This window comes from Puma concolor, chromosome D2 (genome assembly GCF_028749965.1).
Source record: "Puma concolor isolate L17-30 chromosome D2, mPumCon1.1.hap2, whole genome shotgun sequence".
In the NCBI taxonomy this organism is placed as follows: domain Eukaryota; kingdom Metazoa; phylum Chordata; class Mammalia; order Carnivora; family Felidae; genus Puma; species Puma concolor.
The window spans coordinates 55,556,524-55,573,708 of NC_141677.1; the positions used below are offsets into that span (position 1 = coordinate 55,556,524).

The 17,185-nt window shown below is 39.2% G+C and overlaps 1 protein-coding gene across 6 annotated transcripts in view; it reads left to right on the forward strand.

Moving 5' to 3' along the window:
• The first annotated feature begins 6,530 nt into the window (after nt 1-6,530).
• Nucleotides 6,531-17,185, forward strand: part of LOC112854419 (cytochrome P450 2C41-like) — a 40,090-nt gene continuing 29,435 nt past the window's right edge. The window contains exons 1-4 of one of the 6 annotated variants that reach the window (XM_086680423.1): nt 10,488-13,101; nt 13,351-14,455; nt 16,026-16,188; nt 16,346-16,495. In XM_086680423.1, coding sequence (XP_086536549.1) covers nt 14,288-14,455; nt 16,026-16,188; nt 16,346-16,495 — 481 coding nt within the window. In that variant the 5' untranslated portion in view covers nt 10,488-13,101; nt 13,351-14,287. Of the gene's footprint in view, nt 6,988-10,487; nt 13,102-13,350; nt 14,456-14,845; nt 14,881-15,101; nt 15,197-15,486; nt 15,601-16,025; nt 16,189-16,345; nt 16,496-17,185 lie in introns of those variants that run through there. The other 5 variants (XM_086680425.1, XM_086680424.1, XM_086680426.1 and 2 more) reach the window with 5 other exon arrangements.

Genomic DNA, 17,185 nt, shown 5'->3' on the forward strand with positions numbered 1-17,185 from the left:
AAGGTGTTACTTGAGCATTTAACTTGGATATAGGCTCAGGTTACAGGATTACATTTTCCAGTGACTGTTTCATGGGTTTACTTCTGTTCTTACATCTGTAAGATGTAACCCCCCCTCCCTCTTATCTTGTTCCCTGTTGGCCCTTAGAAAATAGAAATAATCAGAAAAGAACTTGCAAAAGTTGCTACCACTGCACCTGTGAATCTACCAGCATCTGTGCTCATGAGGCCTCCTTTCCTGTTACTATGGATATATCCTCCTGTCTGGAGCCAACAGAAATGCCTCATTTCTCTTTTATAAAAAGCTCCTTGAAAAATTGTCTGTATTTACAATTGATGATATAGGGCTGTGTTTCTCATAATGAAATCTGTGGACATAGCTCAAGAATTTTAGCTTTTATGTGCATATTCATTTTAATCAAATCTAAACAAAATTCATACAACACAGACAATTATTTTTGTTTCTCCTCTTCCATTTTTTTTTCCTAGATCTGTTCCAGTCAGATTTTCATCCCTTTCTGTCCATTGGAACAGTTCTTACTGAGGTCTGTCACCTCAGTTTGCTTGGTCTTTAAGCTACAGTGTAACCTCCTAAACAATGTCCTTAGTTTGCTAATTTCTAGCGAACACATTGGCCTGGTTTTCCTTCCTACTTCTCTGATTCTTCCTTGTCCCCTTTGCTATTTCTTTTTTATGTCTTTGACCCCTAGACATTAGAACGTCCCAAGCAGAGCTTAGGGCTCATGATCTTAGCTGCTTTAAGATACTGCTTTAAGTTACTGCTTTAAGTAGATGGCTCAGATTTCTTTATATCTCTAGCCAGAATTCTTTCCCCTGAACTCATATCCAGCTGACTACTTGACATGTTTAATTGGTTGCCTGATAACTCAGACTATCCCAAATCTGAGCTTCTGAGCTTGTACTCCACCTGTTGAGACTGTTAGAAACCATGCATTTATTTTCCAGCTTCCATAATCTTGTGTTGCCATCTCTTCTCTTCTGGGAGTTTAATACCTCTTTCATCCTATTATGTTATCTTATTTCTAGATTTTAGTAAGGAAGGGGCAGAAGGGAACAGATGTTCTCACTCTGTGATGGCTGAAACATACTCTCTGCTTTGTCTCACATACTCTTTGTCTCAAAGAATATTCTCAAACAGGGCTTGTCTTCCTTCGGTTGATCATTGTCATGAAAAATACTAGCTTTTTTATTGTTCAGTCTTCCATATCCTTAGGCAGGCAGTTCCTTATGTGTTCAGAGGTGTAGTGAAAGTGATACTTGAACATTTCTAATCTAAGCAAACATGTTTGATAGTGTCTTTCACTAATATCTTAGTAATTATATTATTCTTTTAAATCTTAGCGGTTTGAAGTAATACTTTATGGGAAGACTGAAAAGTAATAACATTTATGAAAAGTAATAACGTTTATAATCAAAACATTAGGTACTTCTATTAGTTTTAAGGTCTATACTCAAATTATTTTGGTTTTGAGCTTCTTTTTAAATTAATGCTAGTTAAGTTTTTATGATCCTGTTTGCTGTATTAGCCAGTACATTTCTGCAAATAACATGTTTTTTATTACTTCACTATCAATTATGGTTACTAAATTAAGCCCAAGGAATCATACTTAGGAGAAAAATTTAAAAAGACTTTTTTAATGTTTGTTTATTTTTGAGAGAGAGACAAGGTGCGAGCGGGGAGGGACGTAGAGGGGTGGGGAGACACAGAATCTAAAGTAGGCTCCAAGCTCTGAGCTGTCAGCACAGAGCCTGATGCAAGGCTCAAACCCTCGAACCATGAGATCATGACCTGAGCTAAAGTCAGATGCTTAACCAACTGAGCCATCCAGACACTCCAGGAGTAAAATTTTTAACAAATCTCTTTTGCTGTTCAGTTCTTTGGAGTCATTTATGGTCCTGACTTGATTTAACTACCATTACTGTTACATTCGGAGATGTCATTTCTTATCAAAATCTAGTGAAGCTTGTGTTTTCATTATACACATTTACATCCCTAATGTAGCTAATAATGCTAATTCTAAATAGGTTTTGATTAGAAATTAAAATAATTTATAAAAATATCTTTATATTTTTTCAAAATCTTATATACTTTTGGCAAACTAAGCTTAAACTACCACATAATGTAGTCCAATTGTGCATGAATAGGACAGGAGTTTGACAACAATGCCAAGTAAATGGCAACCAGACAATAAATGGTGTCTCAAGGTGTTACTTGAGCATTTAACTCCAGGATATAGGCGGCTATACTTGATGGTAAAGTTGTTTGGTCATTCGTGTGATCTAGAATGAGCTTGTGTAAATTTTTAGATTTGATTGAAATGAATACACAGGGGTGCATGAGTGGTTCAGTCGGTTAAGCATCTCCCTTTGGCTCGCATCATGATCTTGCTGTCCGTGAGTTTGAGCCCCATGTTGGGCTTTGTGCTGACAGCTCAGAGCCTAGATTCTGTCTCCCTCTCTTTCTGCCCCTCCCCCATTCATGCTCTTTCTCTGTCTCTTAAAAATAAAAATTAATGTTAAAAAAATAACATCTATAAAATAAAGTATGCCTGTCTTCATGCTTAGTACTCTAACAACATCTACCCAATTAAGGTGGTCAAATGAAGGCTTCATTCCTCTGAGCTTTAAAAAGCTATTTAATGAAATATGAAAATAGCATAATCATTAGAGAAATATGACAAATATCTTTTACTTCTTATGAAGGTGTTACTTTTTTCAGGAGAGTACGGAAATCTTAAGTGTTTAGTTGTATACACAGGTTTCCACTGTGTGACTGCCAATCCGTATTACCATCTAGTGTTCCTAGCATCTCAGAAGGCTCTCTCTTCCTCCTAATTAAACCCTACCCCATGGTAACCACTCTTGTAATATTTGTCATCATGAACTAGTTCTATCTATGCCAGGTACATGCATTAGTGAAGTTTGGTAACATTAAGTTAGTAAAAAGCATTTCCTGCAGGACAGATGAAAAAAAAAAAAAATAAGAGAACCTCTGGTGAGAACAGATCTGTTACATTTATATTGCCTGTCTTCCTCTTCTGTGTACCATTTATTACTGGATTTTGAATAAGGATTGTGTGTTTTGCCACCCCAAACACTTATTTATTTTAAGAGCAAGAGAGGGACAGAATCCCAAGCAGGCTATGCGCTGTCAGCACAGATCCTGATGTGGGGTCAATCTCTTGAACCATGAGATCATGGCCTGAGCCAAAATCAAGAGTTGGATACTTAACCACCTGAGCCACCCAGGTGCCCCACTTAAGTTTATTTCTCTGGTTACTTGAAAGATACAAGATGAATCCTATCTTACTGTTTTATCAAAATGAGCTCTGTGACCTGACTACTTTGTGCTGCAGAACCAGGCACAGACTCACGTGGGAGCACTGGGTGCATGCGGCTTTCCTTCACCCTATTTCTCTCAGTTTCAAGGTTGTTCCTATTTGTTCCTCCATCTTCCGTTGAACCCTTTTTGTACCAGTAGTAGTAGGGTGCAAGAGAGAAGTGATATTAGAATATTAGATAACTTGGCACAAGACAAATTTAATCCTTCCATGAAAGAGAATGGGAAGTTTAAGATCTGAGTGGACTCTAACAGGCACCAGCAATGCCAGAGATCACCAGAAATTTACAATTCATCAATTCATAATTCATCGATGCATTATCATTTGGATTTGATGTTTGGTCATGTTCCTCACTCAGATATTTGCACGGTTGGCTCCTTGGCATTCAAGTCTCAGCTCACAGTTCACTTTAGAATGAATGTCCCTCATCTATCCCTTCCTCCTGCCAAAGAATCTTGCTCTTTCCCATCTGTCAGCCTCTCGTCTCATCATTGGGTACTTTGTCTTGTTCACTGCATAAAAGAGCATGTTGGAAACATGAAGCAGGAATAAAGTTACAAAGAAGAACCAGATGGACACACCAGATTAAAAACTATTATTGACTGTTTCCTGGAATTAAAGAAATATGAAGGACCTCCTGTTGAATTAGTTTAGTTTACCAGGTGCTAGACAGAAAGGATAAGGAAAACTACACCTGGATGCATCGTAGATAAAATAACCTCAAAGAGAATCATTTAAAACTAGATAGGTCATTCACAAAGGAACAAAGATCAGTAGACAGGCACATGTTTTAACAAAAATAAGACCATAAAATTTTCAATGTGTTGAAATTCCAACCTAAAGTTTTAAATCCATCCTTTGCCAGCCAATCATAATAGGCGGTTAAAACTGAAAGAAGAGAGGAGTGATGTAATTTGAGTTTATTTTGAGAGACCGTGCAAGTCAGGGACGGGCCACCAAACCCTCCCTGGGGTAAGGATGTTCTTAATCTGCCATGTTTGGCTAACCCTCCATAAGGATGCCCTCTTTATTCTCTTCGAATCTTGGTCCCGTTGCAAGGTAGCCGTATCTTCTGCATTAATAATCTCACTCAAAACTTTCCTATTTCATGAATAAACAAAGTAAATCTCCGTAATAAAAATGCAAAGAAATTAAAATGGACATAAGGCTTGAAAGGACAGTTAACAATGTAAAGCACATGGAGTGTGTGAAAAAGTAATCATTTAATCATATACCAAAGAAACACTAATGAAAAGCACGATGAGATACTAGTCACCACAAAAAAACATTAAAGACTGAAAACAATCCGTGAAGGTGTAGAGAAATTAGGACTCTGGGGGCGTCTAGGTGGCTCAATCAGTTAAGCATCTGACTTCAGTTCAAGTTATGATCTGCTTCATGGTTTCTCTCCCTCCTGCCCCTCCCCCACTCAAGCTTTTTTTCTCTAAATAACCTAAAAAAAAAAAAACTAGAACTCTCATACTCTGCTGGGGAGAATGTCACAAGCTACACCCACTTAGGAAAGGACAGGCAAACATTCATGTGATCTCTGCCAGCTAAGGGTTGAAATGCCAGCACCTTCCTCCCAGGCTACTGTTATCAGGAGGTCTGACGCATCTGGGCACCACAGGAAGGTAAGTTCAGAGGTTCAGGGAACATGGGGTCACTCCTCTGCGCTTGTTTCTACATCTGTACACAGAGCTCCCAGTTTCCCAAAACTGGAGAGCTGTTCCAGACCATGAGTTTGGCTCCCGCTACACGGGCAAACCTCCCAGGAGTATGTGCTTTTCCACCAGGGTGTTTTAAGTTAACTTATTTTGAGAGAGAGTGAGCGTGCACAAGCAGAAGGAGAGAGAGAGAATCCCAAGCACTGTCAGCACAAAGCCTGATATGAGGGTTGAACCCACTGAGATCATGACCTAAGCTGAAATGAAGTCAGCTGCTTAATGACTGAGCCCAGGCACCCTTCCACCAGGATTTTAAACTACTTGGGGGAACTTTCTGCAGAGTCCACATAATTCACTGGGCATCCAGAAAAGGAAAAGTGCATACATTTTTGTATGAAAAATTCTGATTTTTAGAGCCTTAAATATTTTGTCAAAATTTCTTTTAACTTTTTTGCCTTTTTAATTTGTTTCAAGCTGCATTATTGTTCCTTTTTACATGTCATAAATGCTCTCAAGTATTAAGTGGCACAAAGTGTCTTCATTGAATGCTATCTCTGTTCTAGCACAGTGAATACATCCATTGTTAGTGTTTTAAAATTATTGTGCAATATTGCTTTTGGTGCCTTTGATCCAAATATTTATTTAGGAATTACAAAATTTGTTGGGCGCCTAGGTAGCTCAATCAGTTAAGCCTCAGACTGTTGATTTTGGATCAGGTCACCATATTGCAGTTTGTGGGTTTGAGCTCCACATTGGGTTCTGTTGTTGATGGTGTGGAGCCTACTTGAGATTCTCCCTCTTTCTCTGCCCCACCCCTGCTCTTGCTCTCTCAAAATAATCTTTTTAATTTATTTTTTAATTTACATCCAAATTAGCATATAGTGAAATAACGATTTCAGGAATAGAATCCAGTGATTCATCCCCTATGTATAACAACCCAACAAGTGTCCTCAATGCCCCTTACCCATTTAGTCCATCACCCCAACAACCCCTCCAGCAACCCTCAGTTTGTTCTCTGTATTTAAGAGTCTCTTATGTTTTGTCCCCCTCCTTGTTTTTATATTATTTTTGCATATTTGTCTTTCTCTAATTTTGCTTAGCATAGTACCCTCAAGTTCCATCTACATAGTCGCAAATGGCAAAATTTTATTCCTTTTGATTGCTGAGTAATACTCCATTGTGTGTGTACACCGCATCTTTATTCATTCATCAGTCAATGGACATTTGGGCTCTTTCCATACTTTGACTATTGTTGATAGTGCTGCTGTAAACATTGGGGTGCATGTGCCCCTTGGAAACAGCACACCTATATCCTTTGGATAAATACCTAGTAGTGCTATTGCTGGGTTGTAGGGTAGTTCTATATTAAATTTTTTGAGGAAACTCCATACTGTTTTCCAGAGTGGCTGCACCAGTTTGCATTCCTAATCCTTTCTCCACATCCTCGCCAACATTGTTGTTGCCTAAATTGTTAATGTTAGCCATTCTGACTGGTATGAGGTGGTATCTCATTGTAGTTTTAATTTGTATTTCCCTGATGATGAGTGATGTTGAACATTTTTTCATGTGTCTTAGCCATCTGGATGTCTTCTGTGGAGAAATGTCTATTCGTGTCTTTTGCCCATTTCTTCACTGGATTATTTGGGGTTTTTTTGGGTGTTGAGTTTGATGAGTTCTTTATAGATTTTGGATACTAACCCACTGTTTTTTTAATGTTTAGCTTTGAGAGAGAGACAGAGTGCAAGTGGGGGTAGGAGCAGCGAGAGAGGGAGGCACAGAATCTGAAACAGGCTCCAGACTCTGAGCTGTCAGCACAGAGCCTGACACAGGACTCAAACTCGGGAAAGGTGAAATCATAACTGGGGCCGAAGTTGGATGCTTAACTGACTGAGCCACCCAGGTGCTCCTGGACACTAACCCTTTATTTCATATGTCAAATGAAATATCTTCTCCTATTCCGTATGTTGTCTTTTAAGTTTTGCTGGTTGTTTCTTTTGCAGTGCAGAAGTCTTTTTATCTTGATGAGATCCCAATAGTTCATTTTTGCTTTTGTTTCCCTTGCCTCCGGAGACTTGTTGAGTAAGAAGTTGCTGTGGCCAAGGTCAAAGAGGTTTTTGCATGCTTTCTCCTCTAGGTTTTTGATGGCTTCCTGTCTTATGTTTAGGTCTTTCATCCATTTTGAGTTTATTTTTGTGTATGGGGAAGAAAGTGGTCCAGGTTCATTTTTCTGCATGTCACAGTCCAGTTTTCCCAGCACCATTTGCTGAAGAGACTGTCTTTATTCCATTGGATATTCTTCCCTGTTTTGTCAAAGATTAGTTGGTCATACGTTTGTGGGTCCATTTCTGGGTTCTCTATTCTATTTCATTGGTTTGAGTGTCTGTTTTTGTGCCAGTACCTTACTGTCTTAATGATTACAGCTTTGTAATACAGCTTGAAGTTCAGATTGTGATGCCTCCAGCTTTGGTTTTCTTTTTCAGGATTGCTTTGGCTTTTGAGGGTCTTTTCTGGTTCTATACAAATTTTAGAATTGTTTGTTCTAGTTCTGTGAAGAATGCTGGTTTTGTTTTGATAGGGGTTGCATTGAATATGTAGATTGCTTTGGGTAGTATCGACATTTTAACATTATTCTTTCAATCCATGATCATGGAATATGTTTTGCATTTTTTGTGTCTCCTTCAATTTCTTTCATAAGCTTTCTATACTTTTCAGTATAGATTTTTCACCCCTTTGGTTAGGTTTATTCCTAGGTATTTTATGGTTTTTGGTGAAATAAACTTTTTTTTTTTAATGTTTATTTTTGAGAGAGACAGAGCATGAGCAGGGGCTTGGCAGCGAGAGAGAGAGAGGGAGACACAGAATCTGGAGCAGGCTCCAGGCTCTGAGCTGTCAGCACAGAGCCTGACACGGGGCTTGAACCCATGAACCATGAGACCATGATCTGAGCCGAAGTTAGATGCTTAACTCAGACACTCCAATAAATTAAAAAAAAAAAGGGGGGGGGAATTGCAAAATTTGCAAGCAATTGCTCTGTTTACTTCATACTTTGTTTTTAGTTATTCTGAAATGGGATTATAGGAAATAATCTATATTACACTATTTAATTCTTTTAAAGGTTGAGGATCTTTTGTTGTCCAAAGTGGTGAATTTTTAGTGTTACACAGTCATCTGCTATTAACACTAAAATTACATCACTCCTTGGGGTGCCTGGGTGGCTCAGTCGGATGCATGATTCCATAATGATATATAAATACCATTGAAAATTTGATGACTAGTTCTATAGTTTCAAAGGGTCTACCCTCAAAATATTTCTTAGTTACAAATGCTATTAAAATAATTTTAATGGAAGAGACTGCCAAAACACTCCTAAGTAATCAAAGTGAACACCCGTAATGGGCAGATGGAAATTGTTTGTCACCTAATAGGATGCAATAAGAAGAAAAAACATTCTGTGGTATTCATATCAAAGATGCATAACCTGCAGACACCTGGCTGGCTCTGTCGGTGGGGTGTGCAACTCTCGATCTTGAGGTAGTAAGTTCGAGCCCCATGTTGGGTGTAGAGATTACTTAAAATATTTTTTTAAAAAGATGCATAACCTGAATCTAATCATGAGGAAATCCCAGACAAGCTGACACTGAGGGACATTTTACAAATATATTCTTCAAGAGTGGCAGGGTCATGGAAGTCAAGAAAAGGCTGAGGAACTATTCCAGACTGAAATAGATTAAGGAAACTTGACAACTATTTGCAACATGTGATTATGGTTTCTGAACGGAACATAAAGAACATTATGGGGACTTTTTGATGAAACATTAGTAGAAATAGGGATTGAGTGGTTCTAATGCATCATTTAGTTTCCTGATTTTGAAATTTGTATTATGGTTATGGGAGAATTGCATTGCTTTTAGGAAACACATACCAAAATATTTCAGTTTTGGAACTTTAGGTCAGCAATTTTACTCAAATGTTCAAAATAAATAAAATTCTTTGTACATAGTTCAAACTTTTCTATACCCTTAGGGTTATTAAGAGTAAGTATATAAAAATATACATATGAAACCAGCAATGGGCTCATATCTAAGCTAAACAAACCCTTCACAAAAGAAGAATTGGCATTGCCAATGGACATCTGAGAAAGTGCTCAGCAACATGAAGCTTCATGGAAATGTGAATTAAAACTACAATGAGTTATTAACATACATGTCAGAATGGCTAAAATGAAAATTTAAGCTGAATATATTTAGTATTGCCAAGAAAGTAGAGCTACTGGCAATCTTATTGTAACATTTTTCAACCATTTGAATAATTCTTTGGCAGCATTTACTAAAAAAGAACACCTGCATTGCCAGCAATTATACTTGTAGATTATACTGAACAGAAATCCAATACATTGGGATACAAAAAAGCCACCTATAGGAGTGTTAGTAACAGCACTATTCATAATAGCCTCAGACTAGAATCAACCCATGTGTCCATTGCAATGCAATGGAAAAAAAACTGGAATAGTTATAAGACACTGTATTAAAGCCTACCAAGTGCTATCTACAAATCAAGTGAAGAAGCTCGATACTAAAAAATAATGTATGATTTCATTCATATGAAGCTCACAAACTAACATTTTGCCTTATATAAAGGCAAAAACTAACCTTTGATGTGATATTGGACACATTTAGAGAAAGGGAAGGTACTGAATAGGAGGAGGCATAAAGGGGCTTCTGGGGTCCTGGCAAAATTAATTTTCTTGGCCTGTGTGTTGGTTTCACTGTGTATGTTCAGATGATAATTCACTGAGCTGAACTTTTAGAACTTTATATTCTGCTTCAATGAAAGGTTTATTTAAAAAGAAATAATTTTTTCCTTTTTTTAATTTAATGTATATTTTAGAGAGAGTGCATGAGCGTGAGTAGGGGACGGGCAGAGAGAGAGAGGGAAAATAGAGGATCCAAAGCCGGTTCTGCACTGTGATGTGGGGCTCGAACTCAGGGACTGTAAGATTATGACCTGAGCCAAAGTCAGAGGCTTAACTGGCTGAGCCACCCAGGCGCCCTTAAAAAGAAAAACTTTTTTTTAAAGTTTTGTTTTTAATGTTTTGTTTTATTTTTGAGAGAGAGACAGAGACAGAGTGTGAGCAGGGGAGGGGCGGAGAGAGAGACACAGAACTTGAAGCAGGCTCCAGGCTCTGCGCTGTCAGCACAGTGCACAACATGGGGCTCGAACCCACCAATTGTGAGACCATGACCTGAACTAAAGTTGGACGTTCAACCAACTGAGCCACCCAGGCATCCCAAGAAGAAACTATTTTAATTAACACTTCTGTCCTGAGGTCTATAGTACTCTGACTGTGGAGGGCTTTATGCTGATGCCTCCCTGACCATCTATTTGGGCGGTGATGGGAAATCACTTCAGTGTGTGGTGTCCCTGAACTGGGACCTTTTTTTTTTTTTTTTTAGGTTTATTTTGAGAGAGAGTGAGCAGGGGAGAGGCAGAGAGAGAGGGAAAGAGAATCCCAAGGAGGTTCTGCATTGTCAGTGTAGAGCCCGACATGGGGCTTGAATTCATGACCATGAGATCCTGACCTGAGCTGAAATCAAGAGTGGGACGCTTAACCAACTGAGCGACCCACGCACCCTAAGGTGGATTCTAAGTAGAGGTCTTGTACTTGATGGGCTGGTGATACTTCACCTCACCAAGTCACCAATCCCTTACTCCAAAAACTAACGTAGGTATTACACTAGGGATTTCTGATCCCTTCTATCTTGAATCATCTGTCACTCATTTTGTAAAAAGAGAAAGGGCGAGGCAGGAGCCTCAGCAAGAGGGAGGAGGAGCAAAGAAGTAATCTCCCAAGTAATAAAGAAGTCACATCTCCCAAGTAATAAAATGATTGCTTTAAAGAGAGCCAGGGGGAGGTGGTGCCTGGCTGGCTCATTTGGTAGAGTGTGTGACTCTTGATCTCAAAGGGTCATGGGTTCAAGTGCCACCTAGGGTGTTGGAGCCTATTTAAAAAAAGGAAGAAAGAAAAGAAAAAAAAAAAAAAGCTATGGAGTTCATTAGGTAGTGTGCTCTTTTAAATCTAGAGGTATGTGAGTCAGGAAATTTGCCTCTGCCCTTGATAAATTATGAAGGTTCACCAAGACCTGGACTCAAATGGTAAAGGTTACAAATCTTTTCTGACTCCTGTTTTAACCAACATGTGCTGCCATAATTGACTCAAATGTTTATTTAAAAGTCACTGGGTGGGGTAAGTGCTGGCATAGTGAATCACACTCAGTATATATACATTCAATAAACATGGGAAACTTGCTTGAACTGAGTGTTTTTCTTATATGGAAGCACGCACCTCTCAGGGCGTGTGGGGCCTGAGCTCTGCCACCTGCAGTCTGTGTGTCCTTGGCAAAGGAGCTAAAACCCTGAGGCCCAGCTCCCTCAGCCCTAAAATGGAAATAATTTTATCTTAGGCAAAGGTAACTGAATGTATCAAAAAAGAGATGATAGGGGCTTCTGGGTGGCTCAGTCGGTTAAGCGTCTGACTTCAGGCCCAGGTCATGATCTCACAGTTTGTGGGTTCGAGCCCTGCATTGGGTTCTGTGCTGACTGCTCAGAGCCTGGAGCCTGCTCCAGATTCTGTGTCTCCTCTCTCTGCCCCTCTGCCCGTTGCACTCTGTCTCTCTCTGTCTCTCTCTCTCTCTCTCAAACATTAAAAAAATTAAAAAGATGACAGATGTCAAAATTCCATAAATTTTCAATATTCCTGTAAATATGAGGGATAAAACATTGTGTGAGTGGGGTCTTGGTAAAACTTTAGTAAAAGAGCTTGGAAATATCTGCACTAGTCAGTTTAGAACAGATATGATATTTGCAGAACATCCCTTTGTACAAGCATTACTGTTAGTGATCTGATAACGTACATCTCTTATTCCAGTGATATCTAGATCCTCATGACCACTGAATGTCATCTGTTCAGGTCTGCATGTTGTGTTGGTTCTGTAGGGTTTTGTTTGTTTTGTTTGTTTTTAAGATTTGATTTTTAAGTAATCTCTACACCCAATGTGGGGCTGAAACTTCCAGCCCTAAGATCAGAGTCACATGCTTTACCAATTGAGCGAGCCAGGTGCCCCAATTCTGTGCGTCTGTATAGTGAATCCCCTGGTTCCCATTCCCATTCACTGAATCCATGCCTTTTGTTTTAAAGTCTTCCATTTCTTGCCATGCATACTTCATTCCGTTATTTCTGACAATGCCAGGCCACAAAAAGCAACAGAAACAGCTATGTCTGGAGGTGACTGTGAGGTGGGAGAAACCATAGCTTCCCAAGTCTTGCTCCCTAAGTTCTGAGATTGGCTCTTTTTTCAGTTACCTGAGCAAGTTTTACCTCTGCGGTTATGAGGAAGGGAGAATCCCTATCTTTTATTTTTTTCTCTTGAGAACTTACAGCCCTGTTGTCCTTGGAATCAAATAAATAAAGGCTTCTATTTAGTGAAGTCTATTATTTTGTGAACAGTCAATGAGGTGTACATACAGAGGAACTAATGCTTTGGGGCTTGATTTTGTTTTCCTATCATTGTTGAGGCAACCGGTGGATCGTATATATCACATATAGGCACAGTGGGCATCAAAAGATCTCAGTTCAAATCCCCTTTTTGTCACTTATGAGCTGTGCAACACTGAATGGGTCTCCTGTTGTCTTCAAATTTCCCTTTCTCCATTTGTAAAATTAAAATTCCTTTTTCCAGTATTTGGGGGAGCAAGAGTTTGATGGTAAATATGGTATTTATGGTAATATGGTAAATGTAAAAAAACAAAAACCCTTTGGATTGCAAGTAACTTGTTCTGTGAGTGTTCTACAAGATGCACAAACATTTTTAATAAATTTTAACTTGATAAATGAGTGATGTCTTGCAATACAAGTAGTGACACTGAATGTCACATGATCACAACTGAGAAAATGGTTCTCTCTCCCTCTCTCTCTCTCTCTCTCTCTCTCACTGTGGGGTTGTGGATGATCACCAATGCAATGTCACATTTCTGTGAAATCCTCAAAAGGAGGCAAAAGCAAGTGTCATTGGATAGGTTTCTTTTTTTTTTTTTTTTTTTTTTTTTAATTTTTTTTTTCAACGTTTTATTTATTTTGGGGACAGAGAGAGACAGAGCATGAACGGGGGAGGGGCAGAGAGAGAGGGAGACACAGAATCGGAAACAGGCTCCAGGCTCTGAGCCATCAGCCCAGAGCCCGACGCGGGGCTCGAACTCACGGAGCGCGAGATCGTGACCTGGCTGAAGTCGGACGCTTAACCGACTGCGCCACCCAGGCGCCCCTAGGTTTCTTGTTAAAGTTGCATGAAAAGAGAAAGATTCCATTGAGCCAACAGATATCACTGATTCTGTTAGTGATGGTGAAAGTTGTCCTACACAATAACCCTCCTCTCTCGTCTCCCTCCTACCAGCCACAAAGGTTTTCAAAGGTAAGTGCAAGTTAATTTGTTTATTTTCTTTATATTTTGTATTTTCTTTATTATTTTGTATTATATTACAGTACTGTAATCATTTTTGTGTGAATATTTTTGGATTGTGGAACAAATTATCTGAGTTTCCATTATTTCTTATGGGGAAATTTAGTTTGATATACAAGTGCTTTAGATTACTTCCAGAACGAAAAATGCTCCCAAACCAAGGTTTTACTGTATAAATTTACTTAATTACTTGTTACATGTTTGGACATTTAAGAGTTACATTACCTAGTTTATGTTTAAATAGTTGTAATGTTAGTACAGTACACTAAAATATTTCAAAAGGCTTTCATTTTCTAGGACAAAATATACTATAGTGTTTGATAAAGCATTAAAGGATAAACTTTTTTATATGCAAGGATTTCCCCCCCCAAATCATAAATTCACAAACTGGTCATTGCTCAAAATCCAGAATATTTTTCAGTTTTTGTGATCAAATAATTTACTTCGCTGGCTCTCAATCAGAACCATCTAGAGTGTTTAAAAGAAAAAAAGAAAAAGAAAAACATTCCCTGGGCTCCAACCCAGACCTTTTAGAACAGAATCTCCAGGGCATGGCATTAGAAGCAAAAGAAGAGTAAAGTACCCCATACTTTTATCTTTATCAGTGGGCCAAAGTCCCTTTAAGAGAGAGATGAAAGTAAATCTAGCTGATTGGTTACCTTATAAACATCACAGGTAGAATTAGCAGTGAGTGTACAGAAGCTTTAGACTTTAAGCTCACAGTTGTCTAGGAAGAGAACACTTCCATGGATCCACTTGTGATTCTGGTGCTCTGTCTCTCCTGTTGGCTTCTCCTTTCTCTGTGGAAACAGAACACTGGGAAGGGGAAGCTCCCGTCTGGCCCTCATCCTCTCCCTTTTATTGGAAATATCCTACAGGTAGATGTGAAGAACATCGGCAAATCCTTATGCAATGTAAGTATGCTTTATGCTCCTCCAGCAGTTTGCAAAGGGTATGTACATTAACCTCTGCTTTTAAATAAAATATCTTTATGAAAATATATTAAATTATAGTATATTAAAATAAAAACATCAAGATATATCTATAAAGCAAATACTCCTTGCGGAGTATTGTCAAGAATAGTGGAATAAGGGGTGCCTGGCTGGGTCAGTCAGTAGAGCGTGCGACTCTTGATCTCAGGGTCATGAGTTTGAGCCCCACAATGGGTGTAGAGATCACTTTTAAAAAATAGTGTAATAAAATAATGTTTTCTATGAATAGAGAAATATTTAGGTCATTCTTTGGTATCATCAAAATAATCAAATGGCAAAAGTGAGGAATGTTGCTGCCCTTCTTTGTTTCAGAGACATTTGGTATGACTTCTGGCTGGAGGTAAACGGTAAGGGAGGTAGTTTGTGATTGGAGATTTCATTCGAGAAGTCATCTACTATATAAACTGTGTGTTTTATTCAGAATAGTCATGAAAATTGAACTCTGAAGAAGCAAATTGTGCCTGATGTCAAGGAAGTAGTTTTGAATAGTAGTTCATTTGCATGAGTGAATGAAAGAAAAAAATCCTTGGGGCCAGCTGGATGGTAACAGAATCCCTTTGGATTCTGTACAGAACTGCTGTCTGTACCCCAAGAATGCTGCAAGAAAGAAGCAATTCTCCTTCTATGAGATGCTGGCCTCTGTGATGCTTGCTCTCTTTTTATGTTAGTAATAGCAGCAGATCTCAAAGTGGAGTGGGCCTTAGCATCATCTGTGGTGATTTTTTTTTTAATTTTTTTTTTCAACGTTTATTTATTTTTGGGACAGAGAGAGACAGAGCATGAACGGGGGAGGGGCAGAGAGAGAGGGAGACACAGAATCTGAAACAGGCTCCAGGCTCTGAGCCATCAGCCCAGAGCCCAACGCGGGGCTCGAACTCACGGAGTGCGAGATCGTGACCTGGCTGAAGTCGGACGCTTAACCGACTGCGCCACCCAGGCGCCCCTGTGGTGATTTTTTTAAAAAAACACATAATTCTAGTGTACATCGTAAGGCTACAGAGATAGAATCTCCAGGGGATGAGCTTTACAGATGATCCTGAAACCATCAGCTGGGTATTGGTCCCCAGGTAGGCACTGGGGACTGGTAAATTGCTCAGGCATCAGAGGTCTGCCAAGCAGGGTTGAAACTGGGGTGTTCTGTTATTAGACACTGGAAATATATAGGAAATTCTTTGAACTTCAGTCTCTCTATACAACAGGGTAAATAAACCTCGCTCAAGGTGTTGCTGTGATGGCTAGTTGTAATAATCTGAGTAATAATAGTCTGGGCCATTGCCTGTCACATCAGTGGCCCTCTCTATGTGTCGGCTGTAACAATCTTATTTATACATAACATCCAGAAATAGGTGAAGCTACGTTCGGCAGAATAAAAACATCAACAATATGATGATGATATCAGGTTTAATCATGCACACACACACAAATGCACAAAATATAGCCAAATTGTGACTTCTTTGGATAATAATATATACATTTTCTTTGCGCTTCTCAGCTCTCAAAAACCTATGGCCCGGTTTTCACTCTGTATTTTGGCATGAAGCCTGCTGTTGTGCTGCATGGATATAAGGCAGTGAAGGAAGCCCTGATTGATCTAGGAGAAGAGTTTTCTGCAAGGGGAAGTTTCCCATTAGCTGAAAGAATTAGTAAAGGACATGGTAGGTATGCTGGTATGCAGGTTCAGCACTGGTTATGGGAGTAGGAAGGATGGAAAACAGGAATTTGAAGGGTAACTCAGCAGAACTTGGCCCATCTACAAGGCTTCCTCCTCCTTGCCCCGGACTTCTGTCCCAGTTTCTGTCTTCCCTCTGGTAGGAATCCTTTTCACCAATGGAAAGAGATGGAAGGAGATGCGGCGCTTCTGCCTCATGACCCTGCGGAATTTGGGGATGGGGAAGAGTGACCTTGAGAGCCGAGTTCAAGAGGAAGCCTACTACCTCATGGAAGAGTTGAGAAAAACCAATGGTGGGTTATTCTATAACTCTGACCTTGACAGGCTGTTTGTTCTCTTGTCTACTGATATCCTTGGAAACATTTCAGCCCTTTTGTGGAGGAGAAAGGGTGTGCAGCAGAGAACCAAGGGAGGTTTTGTGTATCTATGCTTGTTATGTATGTCCTTCCATGACCGTGCATAGGCTGTGTATACAAAAGGTCATTTAATCCTATTCTGTCCCAAATTTGTTAATTTCCAAATCATTACATCATGAAGGTAGAACATTTGGGGAGTCATTTTTTCAAAGAGTTAGAGAACAATGTTTTTCCCATAATGTATATGTGCATTACCTGTTTCAGAACATGTCACCAGGGAATACTTGTCAAGTGGACACAGTGGAAGTGACCTCATCACCCCCTGATGGAGCACATGTAACAAGTGACATGTGCTTTTACTTCATTGGTCTATATGTGTTTGGTCAGCTTCATTGATCTGTCCGAAGGTTTCTTCCCAGGCCCATGTCTACGTTTCTGGCAGTAATGATACTTTTTTTATGGTTGTAATTCCCCAGGCATCTTTAGTGCAGCCCTTATCAGTTGTGATTTCCCTATAAACAGCTATTTAAAAATTTTTTTAATTTAAAATTTAAATTAGTTTCAAATGTACAAGTTAGTGATTGAACACTTTCATACATTACCCAGTGCTCATCACAAATGCCCTCC